This window comes from Magallana gigas, chromosome 7 (genome assembly GCF_963853765.1).
Source record: "Magallana gigas chromosome 7, xbMagGiga1.1, whole genome shotgun sequence".
In the NCBI taxonomy this organism is placed as follows: Eukaryota; Metazoa; Mollusca; class Bivalvia; order Ostreida; family Ostreidae; genus Magallana; species Magallana gigas.
The window spans coordinates 45302204-45320994 of record NC_088859.1 but is presented as its reverse complement, the minus strand read 5'-3'; the positions used below and the strand labels follow the sequence as shown (position 1 = coordinate 45320994).

At 33.5% G+C, this 18791-nt stretch overlaps 1 protein-coding gene across 2 annotated transcripts; it reads right to left on the bottom strand.

Moving 5' to 3' along the window:
- Nucleotides 1–8468: 8468 nt before the first annotated feature.
- LOC105320405 (protein KRI1 homolog) lies at nucleotides 8469–18617 on the bottom strand. 2 transcript variants are annotated; one of them, XM_066066649.1, is made up of 18 exons: nucleotides 18463–18617; nucleotides 18204–18283; nucleotides 17959–18064; nucleotides 16981–17086; nucleotides 16584–16673; nucleotides 16214–16292; nucleotides 15789–15869; nucleotides 15599–15702; nucleotides 15036–15162; nucleotides 14825–14926; nucleotides 14483–14647; nucleotides 14159–14243; nucleotides 13756–13877; nucleotides 13518–13626; nucleotides 12933–13063; nucleotides 12646–12710; nucleotides 12372–12479; nucleotides 8469–12199 (listed from the first exon to the last, which is right to left on the bottom strand). In XM_066066649.1, exons 1-18 carry the CDS (start codon nucleotides 18560–18562, stop codon nucleotides 11533–11535), a joined length of 2427 nt encoding a protein of 808 aa, XP_065922721.1. In that variant the 5' UTR covers nucleotides 18563–18617; the 3' UTR covers nucleotides 8469–11532. The 2 variants fall into 2 exon arrangements, with proteins under 2 accessions (XP_065922721.1, XP_065922722.1); XM_066066650.1 differs by having other exon boundaries at nucleotides 16981–17083.
- Between the last annotated feature and the right edge of the window lie 174 nt (nucleotides 18618–18791).

Genomic DNA, 18791 nt, shown 5'->3' with positions numbered 1-18791 from the left:
TTTGTGAAAATGTTAACCTGATTTTCACATTTTAGATAACGAATAATGTTGCGTAACAAATAAACATAAAAAATGATATTTTGTACCAACTATCTACTGCAGGTTTTTATAATAAAAACTTATTGAAGAAAAAATAAGCCAAAAATTACTTTGTGTGGCTTATTCTCTATTCAGTACATAAAAATTAAATAAAACAAATTTAAAAAGCCGATTTTAGTTTTCATTGCGCATGTTTGTGTACATTCTAGTAAAATAAAGTGTATTTATACCTTTTTGGGAAATTTATACCATTTATAAATTTGAACACAATAAAAAAAATACAGATAAAAATATTTTGATATTTTAAGGAACACGATTTTTCCGTTGTTCGGTTGGTGAGCATTGCCTTTGTGCATTTATGACCATTATGATAAAATGAAGCTTTGTAGGAGCACATTATAAAAAAAAAACATCATAGAAGAAGTAAAAAGTGTACGCCTTTGAATTTAAACACAGAAAAATGCAATCGTCAAAGTTTTTAATGAGTCTATTGTATCAATCTACATTTGTAATAGTCCAAATATATAGCAAAAATTGCTGCATTTGGATATTTTGAGATGATCCCACTTAAAACCAGAAGGTAGAATTTGGTGTTGTTTTACATATAAAATAGAAAATTATACAACTAATCACACTTATAAATTTGAGGAAAATCACTATTGTAGTATTTTTTGCAAGTCCAAGTAACACTTCTAAGCAAGTACATTAAAACTAAACTAAATTTGAGAAGTTCTAGGAATTAAATTATGTAAAAAAAAAAATACCGAACGAAAAAGGTACATGTATGCAATAGAGAAGTCAATGACCCTACAAAAGGAGACCTACAATCTCTGAAAACAGACGGCATAATTTTTAGTTAACGATTTCACAGAAATGTCGTCTGCTTTCGAGTTACCGGCAAAATATGCTATACAAATTTTCGTCTTCCACGAAAAATGTACCTTCGAATGCAATAACCATTTTAGTATTGCGTTTACGTTTTGCATACATTTGTTGCTTGGTTGCAGAACAATAGACTAATATATGTTGTGTTTTGATGATAATGATATGGCATTTTAGTTTCTTAGGATTATTTCAGATGGATACCTGCATTTCACCTAGGCAGCAGGAAACGCCTATGTATATCGGCTCTCTCTCCTTGAAAATAAACTTAAACTAGGCGACGGTGGTCCATTAAAAGCTGCTTGATCCAATTTTTCACAAAAAATAAAGTTTAAGGTTTTTATGCTTACCATTTATTATTATCAAAACTTGTCAAATTTATCGAATAATTTTTCGAGGGTTTCAATATATCCATGTTTTTTCAAGCCACAGAAAGTCAGACAAACTTTCAAATATTAAGATATTTATTTCAAAAAATTATACATGATTTTTGTCAATAAGAACTTTTGAAACAATCCAAAATCTGTGAAAAATAACTTGAGAGCTTTACAAGGAACTCAAAGTCACCAAAGTCAGGCAGTTTCTAATTAATGTTGCGCGACAGCAAAGATCTAAGTATGCGAGGCAAGGCTTAACATTCAGACGGGGAGGTAGTGGTCAGCCAAGAAGACAGTTCAAGACGCAGTCACGCTTTAAACATGGCATTTAAGTAGGAAGTGTGGCAACAGACAGGCAAGGATTAGGAACAATACATGTACTATGCAAGATGGGGTAGCTTAACAAAAGTGGAGAAGAGGCAACTTGTGCTGAAAGAAGTTCGCAAAATGGAAGAACAAGCAAGAATGGTAAATGCAGTCGCATGAAGAAGCAGAAAAGCTGGAAAGGAGCCCGTCAGAGTTTTTTTTATTTTGGAATGACATCTGGTTAATAGAGCCCACAGTCAGCTTAAGACTGTTTATGACGTGTTGCCCACACCAAACAATTTGGCAACATGGTGCATGAGGGACGACCCAAGTTGCAATCTGAGACCAATAAACCTGAACACACATTATGTCTTCATGTTCAGTAGTCATCTGTAGTAACAAATGGAAAATACACATGGAGACACTACAAGATACTCTCTGTTTTTGCAGACATACTAAAGACCCCAGAAGACCAAAGGAGGTTTTGTATTTGTAAACTTCGTAAGGGGTGTCGTGGTGGTGGAGTGGATGAAGGAAGACTGTTAGGTATCGCTAGCGCTGACTGATGGTGGCAGTTCTCAATTCTTGTAAGCAGTTTCCACATGATAAAGAAGCTACCAATCAGATACCCGATATTGTAAAATTGGAGGAGAGAATTGAAGAAGCCCACGAGTGGAAGATTAACCAAGTACCAAGACTGTCCACAGCGGGGCTGGAGAATATGATGTCTCTCAGTGGAAGCTGGATGCCGTGGATTTGTGGAGCAATGCATGTGGAGTGCCTAGCGGATTGTGGGAATAACTGGTACTTAGAGAGAGACGGCAACTCATTGGAAGTGTTGGTAAAGAGACGAAATGGCATCCATGTGGGTATGGAAGAAGCGAGAAGAGCAGTGGAAAGTACACCACCAATACTCTGTGATGGTGAATGAAGATTCAGCATGTTGCAGTCAAGATAGAATGCGGATAGCTGAGTAGTATCGGACAGGGACTTAAATTTCATAAAGTTGTTTTTTTTAGTTCTATATTTTCTTTCCTAATAATTGGGATTTCTGTAAGTGTATATTATATGTTGAAATATCATGTTTCACTTACTGATTTATCATACAGTATTAAAATCATTTATAAGTGTGGCAAAATCCTTTTTTACGGTACTGGTTATAATAGCCGGGATATAATTTTTAAAATTATATTGTGACCCCCTTAGATAATGGATATTGCCGCTTGCAAACAAAGGTAATGCGTTTCAAATTCTGATTTGAAATGTCTACAACTAAATATATAAGATCTGTCTTGGTGGTGTAATTTATATGTTGTATGTAGTTCATGTCAAACGAACAAGACTGTGGTTATACACATTCTTTCCAGGGGCTGCCATTCGTAACCTTTATTAATGTCAATATTTTGACGTTGTCTTTCTGTCATTCCACATTCAAGAGTGTATAGAGTTTAAAATTCTTTTAAAATATACATATGATATAGATAACTTAATGTATCAAATTGAAAAAATAAATCCAAGTATAATGTAAATGTTTGTTACTGTTCATTTTATGAAATACTGGCATGTAGGTAGATACTCGTTTAATTAGAGAATTGATGACAAGTAACTAATAGAAAAAGTAAGTCCCCTTTATGTCTATTATAGTGCCTTTCAGCGCATATTAACAATGTGTAGGCATTCTTTTCTGAAACGCCCAACCAGATACTTTTAATACTTTTATATTTTATATTCTTTTATAATTTTTCAATAGGGGAAAATAATCATTGATAAAATGTCAAAGTGGAAAGACTGTCTAGTCATTTTTTCCTATCGTTTTCTCCCTATCATGTGACATTTATATGTCATCTCATCTTACGATGGGCAGAAATATATGCATGCAGCGTTTAGAAAGTCTATCCTTGGAGAAGGTTAGTAGGAGATCATTCAACATGATACAAGAGCGATAACCTGGTTTTAGATGATACAAAATGCACACACTATACTTTCTTCTTTCAATCACCTCGTCCCTTAAAATTCCCGATGAATTGTTGGGCACTGATTGTTTTGAACATTAGGTCACACTGCTTATTAGGTCATATTGCTCTACACTGTCAGACCGTATGTAAAAAGGTTTTTCAGAAAGAGTAGAGTTGATATCTACATATTGCCCAAGTTGACCTTTACAAAAGCACACCAATGCAAAATAAAAATATTATCTGCTGTTGGATGAACTAGCGTGGATACTGACACGTTGAATTTATTTTTTAGTCTCCATATTTTGCTTCATATTATTTAACATAGCATTGTAAAGCATTGTACATATACTTACTAGGGTTAATAAAATCGTTTTACAGCGATTTTTAAAAACTTTTTTTAATATGTGATATTACCTGTTAACAAGGTAAGCATGCAGATGTACAAAGTCTTCATTATTCTTAATTCAATTACTAATAATTGGTATAGATTAAAATGTTAAAAGCTTTACCACTGTTTATATTTTTTTATATATGTGTGAATATATGTGTGTATTGGGAGCCTTATTCATTTCGGCTTCCCTCTGATTTTCAATCTTATAAAGATAAAGGCAACATTGAAACATACTGGTTATAAAAAAAAATACTACACATTCCAAATCCATCTCAGTTAAATACGTTCAACAGATAAAATGACTTATACAACCTCTTTAAAGGATTTTCTGCTATGCGACACATGAAAAACATTATTGTCGTAAAAATGCATTACAGTTTTTAAAAGTTTTGAACAACAAAAAGAAAACTGGTTCATGCAGAATAAGTGATAAAGTAAGCTTAACATTATTTTTTAATCTTTTCATTTGATTTGAATAAATTCATTAATTAGCGTCATAAAATCTTTCCAAAGCGCCAGGAGTTATTTTCACGTTAATTGCAAATGCATGTTTCAGAATTTGACGTTTAATCCGTTATTATTCAGCTGACAAAGTTTTTGTCTAGATGCACAATGCACTTTATGCATTCTGACGTGCTGCATAAACAGGTTTGTTAGTTTCCAAAGAATAATTTCACGAATAAATAATACTTAAACCTATGGAATCCGGATAGGGCCATGTAGATCACTATCTCATTATCGCACCATCGACGTTTGAGTCGATAGTGAGATGGTGCGATAGTGCGATGACAATGATGCGATAGTACGATGACGATGACGATGATGCGATAGCGCGCTGACGATGATGCGATGGCGCGACAATGCGATGACGATGGTGCGATGGCACGATAAAGCGATAGCACGATGATGCGATGATACGATAGCGATAACGCGATGGTGCGATAGCGATGACACGATGGTGCGATAGCGATGACACGATGCTCCATCGCGTTATTATTAGTTCTTTATCGCGTCATCATCATCGTATTATCGTAGCATCGCTCTATCGACTTTCCATATAAAGGATTACATTCCCAGCATCTATTGCACAACATGGCGTTTGATGACGAAGAGATGCTAGAAAATATTATCAATGGGTGGGACGAATTAACATGCAGATGTTTGTATTTGTTGATGTATAAATATAAATCCTGCAAAGATATCATCAGAAAAATAACTAAGTAATTAACTTGTACAAAATATAATACTAACGGTAACTCTTACAATTACAATGAATATAGAGTACACACTTTTCCCTTTATAGTGATATCTAAAAGTACTGGTTAAAGATATTAAAGACACACTCTTTATCATTTTATCAAATCTAACAGCTCACTAGTATACTGAAATCAAATCTTATTTCGCTCAATATATAGAGCATATGTGTTTGTTAATTAATGTGAATGAGAATTATCACCCCCCCCACCCCCCCCCCCCCCCCCCGTTGGAATCCATGCTTTGATCATGTGGTTTTCATTAATTGCATTGTTTTCTTTGTTTATTTACCTATGATTTAAATATGTATATCGTTAGCAAAAGGGTAAAGTAATACCTAATTATTATTAGAGAGTCAAGTTTATCAACCTCTCATATGAAATCCGTTCATATATACACTGCCTGCCGCGTTTTCTTCTTTCAATGGCGCATGCGCAAAAAGTCGATGGCGCGATGGTGCGATGACACGATGACGATGATGCGATAAAGAACTAACAATGACGCGATAGAGCATCGCATCATCGCTATCACACCATCGCGCTATCGCTATCGTATCATCGCGTCATTGCGCTATCGCTTTATCGTGCCATCGCACCATCGTCATTGCATTGTCGTGCCATCGCATCATCGTCATCGCGCTATCGCACCATCGCAATCGCACTATCGCATCATCGTCATCGCACTATCGCACTATCTACTCAAACGACGATGGTGCGATGATGCGATAGTGAACTACATGGCCCTATCCGGATTCCATATAAACCATTTAAAAGATTTTTCTCGTGTTTCTGCATAAATATAAAGTTTGAATTGATTAAAGCAATTTTCTATCCTTTAACAAATTAGACCCCAAAAATGATATTTTTAACTGTATGTAAATTGTCATTATCAAATAGTGAAGAAAAGAAGTGTCCTTTGCAAAAATTAGATTATTAGGAATAAAAATTTGTATAGGACAATTAATTGTCATGTAAAATTGTTATTCCTAATTACGCTGTATCTAATTTTTGGTAGAGGACAGAACCTATTCATTTTTTCAAAATGTGTTAGGCTGTTTTTAAAATAGGATCGGTTTGATTTATAACTTTATATAAATTTACAATATGCTTCGAATTATTAGTAGCATATTCTAAATAAGTATGCCGTTAGTGAATAGCAAGTAACACTGATTTTCTTATTACTCTTGTTTTTACTTAATTTCATTTAAAGTAAATATTGAATAATAAACACCACAGTTTTTTTTTAAATTATATTTTTAAATATGTGTCCAGCAAAAAACAATTGTGGTATGAAAAACTTATTTAGAGGCCATACATACCTTATTATGGCGTACGCCGATCTGCATTCACTCGAATTATATAATTTTATAATTTGCAGTTTAATTGAGGTCAAATCTGGTTTTAAGGCCAACTATTTTTTGACTTTGAAATCTATTGCTGATAATAAACTGTTGGCATAAGCAAAAATAACTTATGCATAAAGACTTGCATATATAAATTGTGACATTTTTAAATTTTTTTTTTAATAAGATACCTGTTAAAAATTACTCTTCCTTTACTTCATTTGGCAGTAAATGCTAGCATTGTTTAAATTTTGTCAAATATTCAGAATTGCATAATGCTTGGAGATGATTAAATATCATACAAACTTCATTTTTATCAACCTTTTTCAGTGAATATGAAAATTATTATAGTTTGTGTTGTTAGATATGAGTAAGAATAAATTTGTTTCATTTGTTTTTAAAGTCTGAGATCAGCGTAACAATGAGGGTCGTGCCTATTTTTGTTAAAAATTTAACCTGCAAATTAATATCAAAATACATTTTGATGTTTGAGAGCTATTTATTAGACTTGCTCAAATCTCTATTTTTAACAATTTTAGCGCTCTTTTTAAATGCATTTTATCATAATGACTTTATAGTTAGGTTTTATTTTATTTCTTATACAAACCAAGATGATCATCTGAAAGTTCAAAGTAGTGCTTCAAATTTGATATAGAGAATGAATTGAAATTTTTGAAACACTGAAACACAGTAAAGTTTACAAGAAATATAAAAATCTTTAAAACAACAAAGATATAATACTTGAGCAAGTAATATCATATATCTAATCTAGAATTCTAGTATTTGCTACTTCCATTTCATTGTATGATTAAAATTTTTGCTAGCGTTTGTTTTCTTCTTTGGATAGTCGATGTGTTGATTATCAGTATACCTTAACCAATAAGATAGACCATAGTATTTCGTTTAGTTATATTCCTGCCAAGAACTGGAACTTTTACCTGGTTTTTATGCTTCTATTTGGAAATGAGTTGTTGATTCTTCCTGAAAAGTAACCCGTCCATTGAACGTTGAAATAAAGTGGATTTGTTTTTCCTGTTTAAAAGGTGGTCTGGAACACTTCAGATTTTAATGTGGATGATAGTTATTATATTCAAAATATTATCACTGTTTTAAAATTTGTACATTTTAAGCATGAACACCATTTTAGAGTTCCTTAAAATAAGATTTTCACAAATGTAAAAATCCAAAATATAATCACTTTTAAAATTTTACATTTAAGGCATAAAAACCATCTTCTAATTCCTAAAAAAAAAAAAGTTTTAAAAAATGTAAAAAAAATCCTTGTTGGGTTCGATCTCGCGACGTACACATCAAGCGCTGATAGTTTGAACATTTAATTCAATATCCTGTTGGACAATAAAATTGTTGGGGAAACAAACAATTATACAAAAATGGGCTGTAATTAATTTTTATTTTGAATGACAGGGCGTTACAAAATGAATGTGTCATGAACCTCCACTCCTCTTACATGTTGCGGTATTTCATTATTTTTCATTAAACAAGCCTTCAGCTGGAATGCGCATACACTTTGGGAGGCATTGGAAAAATTAATGGTCACAATGTCGGATGATATGTCACAATGCAATACTGCATAACAAGAGAGTTGCAGATGTCTAATTGACCATCATATTATCAACTAACGGTAATTGCTTAGTTTACACATAGTTTGAAAATTGGCTCTTGGGAGCATTCAAATTTTTTACATATTTGTTTCTCTAGAGTAAACTACACTCAACTATATTTTTATTACAACTCTATTTAGATCTAGATAACAATCCTAACATCAATATATATATATATATATATATATATATATATATATATATATATATATATATATATATATATATATATATATAAAGTAAGCATAATCGATGCAAACCCTTAAAAGTTTTAAAACGTAATATTTTATAAAAATAGAAGAAAAAAGAAAGCTCCATTTATTGAAATAGTCAGGTATACATATATGTAAATGTACGTTAATTACAAACAAGAAAATGTTAAGAAAAAACGTAATTTACATTTTTAAAAAGTAAACAATGCGTTAATAGATTGACTAGAACAATGAATAGCTATATTGTTTTGTATGAAAGATATAAATTCGAGATGTGATACAGATATTTCGCATAATGACAACAGTTAATTTAAACATTTCGAACTAACTGCAATTGACAACGTGGTATTATATACAAAGAAGTCATACATACTAGCATTATACAATAGCTAAATAGTCATGATTTAAAAAATAATTATTGACCCTGTACAAAGTGATGTTGTCGACACATCTAGTTACAGTTTTGAAATTGTATCACCGCATTTATTTCAAATTGCTTGATATTGATTGTTGACAGTGCAGTCCTGTATAGTTAATTCTACACAAACACATCTCTATCCCCGCATCATCTACATGGCATATTCCGTGGTTTCCACACTCCATGCTGCACTTCCTGGAGCACATATCCCCGATCCAGCCAGGCTCACAGATGCATCGCACGCTCCTCCCATCATTTCCAAAGTCACAGTAGTGCAGACACGGGAACCCTTGAGGACAATTCTTTTTTCTTGGCATGCAGTAATAATATTGCTTTAAAGGAATACAGAGGTCATCACACTCGCTTTTACATGCATTAAAATGTTGATAGCTTTTCTCCAAAGGTAATGTTGTATTTCTGGAGATTTCTTTCTGGCAAAGTTTACCGCTGTGGTCAAGATCACAAACACACGATTCTATACCGTTGTTTAGAATGCACTTCCCATACTTGCCACAATTAAGACGGCACTTGGAATCACAGAAGTCCCCCACCCACCCATCCTCACACACGCACCGGAAACCCCTGTTGTTTTTGTACTCACATATCCCGTTCTGACAAGCGAATCCATTGGGACAATTCTTTGGAATACAGCGAAAAGAAGAATCATTTGAGGTGCACACTCCCTCATTGCATCTTAACGTACATTCTTCTAAGTTGTTGAAAATCTCAAATTTTTCAATCGTTTGTGAAACATCAAAATTTGCAGATTCCGCGAATATCTTTCCAATGTTTCCTCTCGTTGCTGTTTGCGTTGCGCTCTGCAGGTTGTCGCTGGTCAGTATAATAGATTCCGGTGATGTCGGGGTTGTCTGTTCTTGGATATCGCATTGCGCACCCGAGAAGCCATCCGAGCACTCACACCACGTCTTGCAACTAGTCGGGTGCTGCAAGCATTGTCCATGGTTACACGTGTGGAACATACAGAAGTTGAGGCATTTGGTATTCTGTGCAACAACTGTTGTGGTTTCCCAGGTGGAATAATTCTGGGTGCCAATGACAGGCACACAAGAACACATGTACAGTGCACCAAAAAATGAACCCCAAAATATTATTAAAGGTATCATTTCGATTTTCTGGACACTTTAAAGTAATCTTTCACATGATTTTACTTTATATTTAAAGGTGTCGAGGAAATATTTCCGTATATGCGAACACCAACCACATCTCTGCTGTTTAATTAATTGAATGAAACAACCATGTTTACAGAAAAGGCCACGTAGGAGAATGGTGACGTCGTGGGATTACAAAGTAGGGAAAAAAACCCAAATGTTCTTGTCTTGGACGGGGCGATTTAAGGCTGTGCCTTCTGATTTCTAATTCAGCTGTCAAGAAGCTTAATCTATAAGCTCGGTTTATACTTTGATTCCCTATTACTTTACGGAGATCTGCCGCTAACTGGTCGTTAAAATACGTAACGTTTTGCATAGAATGTTTTTGATTTATTACGAGACGGACTGAAATAATTAATGGTAGACTGTCCCGGAATTTGTTGTTTACTTGGGGACCTGCCCACACACCAAACGTCAGCGGAACATGCGATAATAAACTAAGTCAAATGAATTTAATCAAGGATTCATATTTAGGTGAATAATATTGACAAAGAGACCATTGGTTTACCTCAGAGAGAGAGAGAGAGAGAGAGAGAGAGAGAGAGAGAGAGAGATATGGGGTTACTATAAATAATATTAACAGACCATTGGTTTACATGTACCTCAGAAAGAGACAGAGAGAAAGAGAGAGAGAGATGGGGTTACTATGAAGGTCATGTTTAGTTGCCAACAATGACCTTTTGAACTTTGGTGACAGTTATTTTAGCTGCTTGAAATTAACCAAATTCCAATAAATAGTTCAGGATGACCTGAAGTTCTTTTTCCGCAATATTTAGCAACTTGAAATGAAACATATCTAAATTAATTAGCACACTGGCAACCACAAAGAAAAAAGAACTGTATACTAGTAAATAATAATTACACAGTCATCTTTTAATTTAATAATGCTGCAGCAATTACTTTGACCCACTCCAATTTGAACTTTTACATATTTATGTTTAATTATGTATAAAGTTTATTAAAAATCAATTCTGGATGTAAATTGTGATCAATCTTTACAATATTCAAATTGTATCTAACTGAACTCCACCATTTTCACCCCTAGAAGTATTTTTCAAGCTATTTCTGTGCCTTCTAGTACATTTTTGTGGAGTAAAAAACTTCAGCAGCACACCTGAGAATGTAGCCATGTGACTTAGTGATAAATGAGATAATTACCTCAAAATTATAAGCTGAAGGGTGAGAAAGTGAAATGAGTCTCTCATAAAAATATGTCAGCCTGAATAAAAACTACTACATTCAGCAGGTTATGCAATACCAACTGTTCAGCCAAATTCACTGAGCAGAGATCTAGAAGCAGTGGTCCAGTTACAAAAATAATTCACCCTTTTTCCACTGGTTCATAGAAACTTATTTTTGCAAAAATTAATGTCCTTCCTAAGGTGACTCATTACTGTATTTTATGCACAAGTTCTTGTTTACCCAAAAAGATACATACAAATCAGTCATAAACCCACATAGTTTGTTGATCAGGATATACAATGGTGAATATTAAAAGGCTGATTCAGATCCAGCCTTTTGTTTTCCATATTGCATGTACAAGTAAATATCAAGGTATAACAATTTCAGCCCTCAGTCTTTTCTTTAAAATTGTTTATGTTCATATATTTGACTTTCTTTGGATTGATTCCAAATGCCAGAAGTCTTTCACTGGAGAGTTTGGGTGGTCCCTCTTTCTTCTTCTTTTTCTTGTTCCTCTTCTTTTTGCCTTTGCCTTTTCCCTCTTCCTGCTGACTTTGACTCACACCTTGGGATTCCCGTGATTTCCCTGGGCCAGACTTCTTATCCCCCCCATCATGAACCCCTCCTGATAACCTGTCCCCTTGGTCATTATTGGAAACTTCCTTCACAGATGAACTCTTCTCCACTGCATCAGCCTTTTTCCTTCTCTTCTTCTTTTGTTTCTTACTAAGCCCTGTTTCACTTCCCTGAATTTTACCTTCTCCGCTCTGGACTGCCGATTTAGCTTTCAATTTCCCATCATTCATATCTTTTTCAACATTTTTATTGTCAGGTTTATCTGTTTTTGCTTTTTTCAGAGACAACAAGTTTCCACTGTCTGATTTCTTTGAAGAAACCTCCTGTGTTTTATTGCTGCTAGCTTTTGTTTCTTCCTTCTTTGACTTTTTCACTTGCCCTTCTTTCTCAGTCACATCATTTTGGGAGAATTTTCTTTTCTTTGACTTTTCAGATGTGTTTTCCATTAAAATGTCTTTTTCTTTCTTTGCTTGTCTGTAATAAACCACATCAAAAATAAAACTAGGAGATCTATATTTTTAGCAATACAAATCAGAGCAATGGTCATAGTTAAGATTTGTCCTCACTATTACACATAAGAAGTCAATGATTATCTATACAAAGCAGTAAAGCAGTTTACAATGTAATTTGTATTTGGTTCACTTACTTTTCTTCAGCTTCTTCTTTCAATGATAGTAGAATATTTTTCTTTTTTCTTTCATTTTTGCCTTTACTTTCAAAGATCTTCACTTCTCTCTCCTCCTCATCCGTAGTTCTGAAAACATTTTTTTTTTCAAAAAAGTTAAATCAATTTAATTTACTACACTATATAAATCGATCTAAAAATCTCTTAGCTTGCAAACCATTACATATTTCGCAATTTGATTTAATGCAATCAAGTATATAAATTCCATTTCCAAAGAAGTTCAGAGCATTCAGACCTGTATTGACTCATTTTCTTCACTGACACCCATGCATTTAATTCTTTGTCTCTGCATTTTAGAATCTGTTAAGAGAAAAATGATATAACATTAAAGAATATCAACAAAATAAAACTCATTAAATTTTGTAGATTTGGTAAAAAAAAGATTTTTTAGAAGAAATCTTCACAAAGTACAGCAACATATATATGATTTAAAAAAAACAACATTCATTTCTGCATTATGTTAAAAGGAACAAAGTATTTTTTTAAATCTTCACTATGTTCATGATAGGAACCAAGCCTTACTTCTTCCGTTCCGAGGCCATAACTGTTTGGTGTGACTCGTCTGTATCGGAATCGACAAGGCTGGCCTGCTACAATGTCCTCATAGTCAAGCTTGTAGTACTCCTCAAAGTACTCCTCAAATGTCTTCTCATCTATTTGTTGTATGATTAAACAAACTCATCAGAGCAGCAACAAATACATACAATACAGAGAGTGTAAAATTTGGCTTGCAACAAACTTTGGGGATTTTAGTTTTGGTGTACATAATATTCTGTGATGTTGCAAACCTCACAAGTATTTATACATATGGGCTAATATGTAAAATTTAGCTATTTGTTTGCTCAAAAACATGCTGGTAATTTTGAAGAAATTTCTTTGGCAGGCACAGTTCAATGACAAACATTACACTTACACGCAGAGGAGTACAAAATCAGGCATTAAAATTTTATATAATTAAACTGCAGCAAAAGCCAAAGAATGCATCTTTATGAAAATCATGCTGCATGGTGTAATCTTGTAGTAAAAACAGCTCCATTACTGCAGTTTTTTGTAATTTAAAGGTATCAATCTTTACAACCAATACTTAATACAAAATTATCAACTAACTAGGATCAAATGTTGGTTTGGAGCTTGTAACAGCTTGAGCAAATTTGGATCTTTTCTTCTTGTTCTTTTTCTTGCTGACAACTGCAGTAGGGTCATAATCATCATCCATCTTGTAGAATAAAAGAATAAATTTATCACTGAACATACTTCATGAATAAATATTGAAGGAAAATTATGCCAAGTGAAAACACACTCAGAAAGAATAATGAATACAATCCTATATGATATTATGACTCACACAGAAGTCTGGATCGTCAGCATGTGGCTCATAACCCTCCTGATAATCCTCCTGATAATCCCCCTGATAATCCTCCTCATTCTGCTCCTCAGTCTCTCCGCCAGCCCATTCATCCCAGTTCTCTGTAAAAATATTCACATAAACCAATCATCAGGTCATCAAGCACAGTGGGACATACTCTTAAAAGGTGGGGTTTTCATGCTTAATGGGGTCATAGCTCATCAAAATAAAAATATGATTATCAAACTGCAATATGCATGTGAAAGGGGCATCATAATTGTTGCCTTCAATAAGCTTATGTGTTTAAATTGGAGGAATTGTACAACTTAACAAAACTTCACAAGATTTCTTCATGTTTCAATCGTACAAACACTAAGATCATCCTCTTCCCCTCAATATTTACCACACTGTAAATCCTCAATATCTGCTGGAGCCTCTGGCTTTTGATCTCCCTCGTCCATTTCATAAAAATCATCATTGAAGTATTTCTACAGTAGAGAAAAAGGAGATGTAGTGCGTCAGAAAAATGTTCATCCTATTAAACTATCTCCATGAGACTTATTGAATTGATCACTATACTGTAGCTGTAGATAACTCAGGATATATATGACTGGTTCAGGGCGAGAAATATTCATATTAATGACGATGTTATGAAGAACCTCATGTAGTTTTCTGGCTAAACAATTTATAATTCAATGGTTAACATTATCAAATAAACCTTGAATACCTTCATCATTTCGTCATGTTTCTGTGGATCAAAGTCTGTTTCTAAATCCTCCTCCTGAAATTCTAAAGCTGGATCTCCTGTTATTTCCCTTAATTTATCAATCTTATCCATGATTTCCCTTCGCTTCATATTTTTAAGCTGTTTGATCTCTTCTTTCACTTTTCTCTTTTCCTATTTGAAAATGAAAATGTTAATCATCATTCACAAAATTCATTAAAATCAAGCTCCCTTTTTAAAGAAATGATTTACTCAAATTAGCTTCATATACATGTAATAATTAATTATGTACATGGTATTCAAACTCAGATATTTTCACATCTGTAAATCATTAGGGAATAATACACTTGCCATTTCCTTTCGTTTCTTTACTTCTTGTCGCTTATCTGCCCTCTTTGAGCTTGTCTGACGTAGGGAATCTTTCACTGTTCGAGGGTACGATTTGATCTATAAGATAACACAACTAATTGCCATTTAAATATATTTTTTGAAATAATTCAACATCCATGCAACATACTAACAAACCATTTTTAGAGATTAAACTCAACAAACATACGAAATCAGGGTCTGGCTCTTCAAATCTGAAGTTATACTTTCTTTCAAACTGGTCTTCTCTTTCTAGCATTTCCTCTTCCTCAGAAAACCCCTCTCCATCATCCACGATCTCACTGTAAGATGGCAGCCTGTCGGACAATATACTCTATTTTATAGCGAACATATTGTCAATCTCAAATGTATCAAAAGCGCATTTTTACAAATGTTTTGCACAACAGAGTGACACTGATGGTACAGTAAAACAGGGTTATAGCGAACACGCTTATAATGAATTGACATTTACAGTGAAGTGAATTTCATTCCCCAAGACTATATTACATGTTGTAAACTTGACGGATATAGCGAATTACACTTATAACGAAGTAAAATTGCCTGTCCCTGTGACTTCGTTATAAGCATGTTTTACTGTAATTTTAAAAACAAAATTCATTACGGAATATCTTGACAGATTGATTTAGCAGTAATCATATTAAGCATCTTTTGTGCTGCTTCTCGTCTGCTTTTTCCTATTGTTGATGTATGTTTTCCAATTCTTAAAAGCAATAGCTGGCTTTCCTTTCTTACCTCTTGCTGTCTTTATCAATGTATCCTTTATTCAGTATCAGATCTCTCAGAAATTTTTCATTTGCATTAAGTTTTGGATTATTCCAGTAACTTTTTAAGGAAGCCTGAAAAAGAAGTAAAAAATAAACATTTCTCCCAGATTAGGTCATTAACTGAACTCTGAATACAAAAAAAAAATGCGATTTCTTACCAGTTCTACTCCTACAGGATCTGTCTCTTCCAAGTCCTTCTGATCCTTCAACCACTTGATGTAATCTCTCTCTTCCTCCTCCTAAAGCAACAAACTGTATGTATTAACAGTTCAGGGCAAATTTAGGGTACACTGATACATGTATCATCCATTTCTAAAGCATATCGTAGGTATCAGATACATGTATATCCATGTTGTATTTACACTTTACCATTGGCATTTTTTTTTCATGTGTGAACATTCCATTGTTTATATAATATGTTCAAATAAATCTCCAGTGTGTCCCCATATTTTTTTCATTTCTATACTACTACAATACTTTTGTATGGTACTATACTTGCTACAATACTAGCAATTGTAAATGTTTGTATAAACTGTTTGCTTTAGATATGAAGAAAATATTCAAGTCCCATTTATGAATATACCTCTTGTTCCTTCGTCTTTGATCTTGTTGTAAAAAGTTCTTCTTCTGAGTCAGACTCCTGTGCTAGTTTTGCTTTAAAACTAAAATTGAGAATCATTTGCTAATATGACTCGAGAGCCATCAAGTAAACCTGTTTTGTGCACATACATAAAGATCAACCCAACCAGATCAGTACTATGGAAGATTTTTTTGTTGACTTGATAAGGATTTTTATTTTTACATTGCCTCTATTTGGACAAGGTTTATTTGGTTTGAGTTTTGTCATAATGCTTTAATGAGCTACATATTCAAATTGTTTGTAAAAATACTTTAAACAAGAACAGTCACAATGGCACCCAAATTGAATTTAACAATACGTTGTAATGTCCTACCTCTTTTTGATCTCTTCCTGTTCTTCATAATAACCTGGCCCATGATTGACCTCTTCCTCCAGGTCATCACTATCCTCCTCGCTTATTTTACTGCGAAAAAAGGAAGTATACATACATACTATCACAAGTTGTATAGTAATCAAAAGTACGATGTTTTTATAATTTGAAATTTTGTTGGTCACAAGTTTCCAATTAAAAGTGCTCATTCACAAATTTGAATGTAAATATTTTTCTGCAACTGTTAATAAAGGTACATAGGGAATATACAGATATTTCTGACTCAATCTTTATTTAGCTTTCATAAAATTTAAAAAAACTCTTATTGAGGAGAGTAATTGTTTAATTACATCCTATATGACTAAATTTGAAAAATACTGCAAAGTGTACACTGACTTACCCATCCTTTTCCAGAATAACCTTTCTATGGTAGTCCTTGAGATAGACTGGTTTATCTTTCTTTTTACTTGGCCCTGGCCTTTCTGAACTTGAATTGCTACTCTCTTCTGATGAAATGAAAGAAAACGTGCTTTAAATGTATACAATTGTTCTCAAAATGGAGCATCACAAAGTTTTGACAGAAATACTTATATTTTATTGTCTGTGTATACAGTTACACACACAGTTCAAATTACCTTATATTTAATGCAGTTACAACTCATTAATACCGAGCGTAGCAAGAGGTGGGCGAAGCCACCATATTGGCATTTTGTTTTTAAAGGGTTTGTTCGATCATTGATTGACTGGTACTAATTGATGTTTTTTGCCCCTAATTGACTGGTACTAATTGATGTTTTTTGCCCCTAAACTCGATTAAAATTTTCCAGTGTTTCAATAAAAGGTAATTTGAATTAAAAGAAATAAAAGAAGACACCAGATAAGTTTCAATAGCTCTTCAATCAAGAAACACGACTAGTTCTATGTATGTCTTATCAAATTATCAGATGGAAAATAAAAACATTAACATCAACATGATCAAGGAACTGATCTTTTAGATACTGAATAAAGTATTCAGTTTTATTACCACGGCATTTATATGAATTAAACAATGAAAGAAACAATAAAAACAGTATTCGGAATAACGTCACTCTCTTTGGCTATTTCCAAAGACAAAATGTGTACGTTTTACGTCTGAAACATGATGTCATAATGTAGACTGAGCACGCGAAGTTTAGTTAAACTTTCGCTAATGATTTGAGAAGGCAACCAGGCGGATCCTACTGTGTGCGTTTCAAATAAATTTTGTTCTACGAATATAAAACTGCACTGTGTTAAATCTGCGCTCGGTCCAACAGTCACACTGTTTACATATGATAGATAAGGAGTTTGGGGGAAAAGATCATTATATGTATTTGAAATCTCTTTTGATTCCACATACCATCACTGTGATAAAACTTCACACTTTTATCATATATTCTAGGGTCTTTGCTTTTCAGAGCTGCCAAAGTTTTTAACCAATCCTCTTCTAGTTGTGGAGTAAGTGCCTAATATAAAATGAAGAATATGTATAAATGAATACTACACTCAAAGCAAAATATAAATATCAACAGTAAAACATCGTCTTGAATAATAATCAAAATCTTGCAGACATCATAGATATATCTTTAATTGATTAATTAAAACCTCTGCATCTTCATCTTCTGATTCAGAAGAACTAGGATCTTCTTCCTCCTTCTCAGCGTCCACACCATACCGATCTCTTACTACAATATTATATTGTAAATGATTTCACAGTACAAAATATGCATGGGGGATAGGATTAAGAAATTATGTTTCGTTTTACTTAAATTTCATTTAAATTTACTGAGATTTTTCGAACTAGGTTTTTGACATATTGCAGCGATATTTTGAGAACAATTTTCAATCCATTATGCCAACTTACGCTTCTGGAGTTCTTCTCTTCTCCTCCATTCATTATACTTGGAGGCATATGCTTCATTTATCTTAAATCCTCCTGATTCTTCATCGGAGCTATCCAACATCGTGGTTTTGTTTTGATTTTTTTTTTTTACTTTTTTTGACAAGTCGTACGTTTTCGCGATTCAGTCGTTCATAAAATATGTCGGTTTATAGGCATGAATTTCTTGACGAACACGAGTTTATCACTCAGTGTTCACTTACAAAGTCGGGGAGGGAAAGATGAAGACGGGGATCAAGCTATGGGCATTTGCTTTTCACCCGAAAATCATTTGGAAATTTATCTATTTCTAA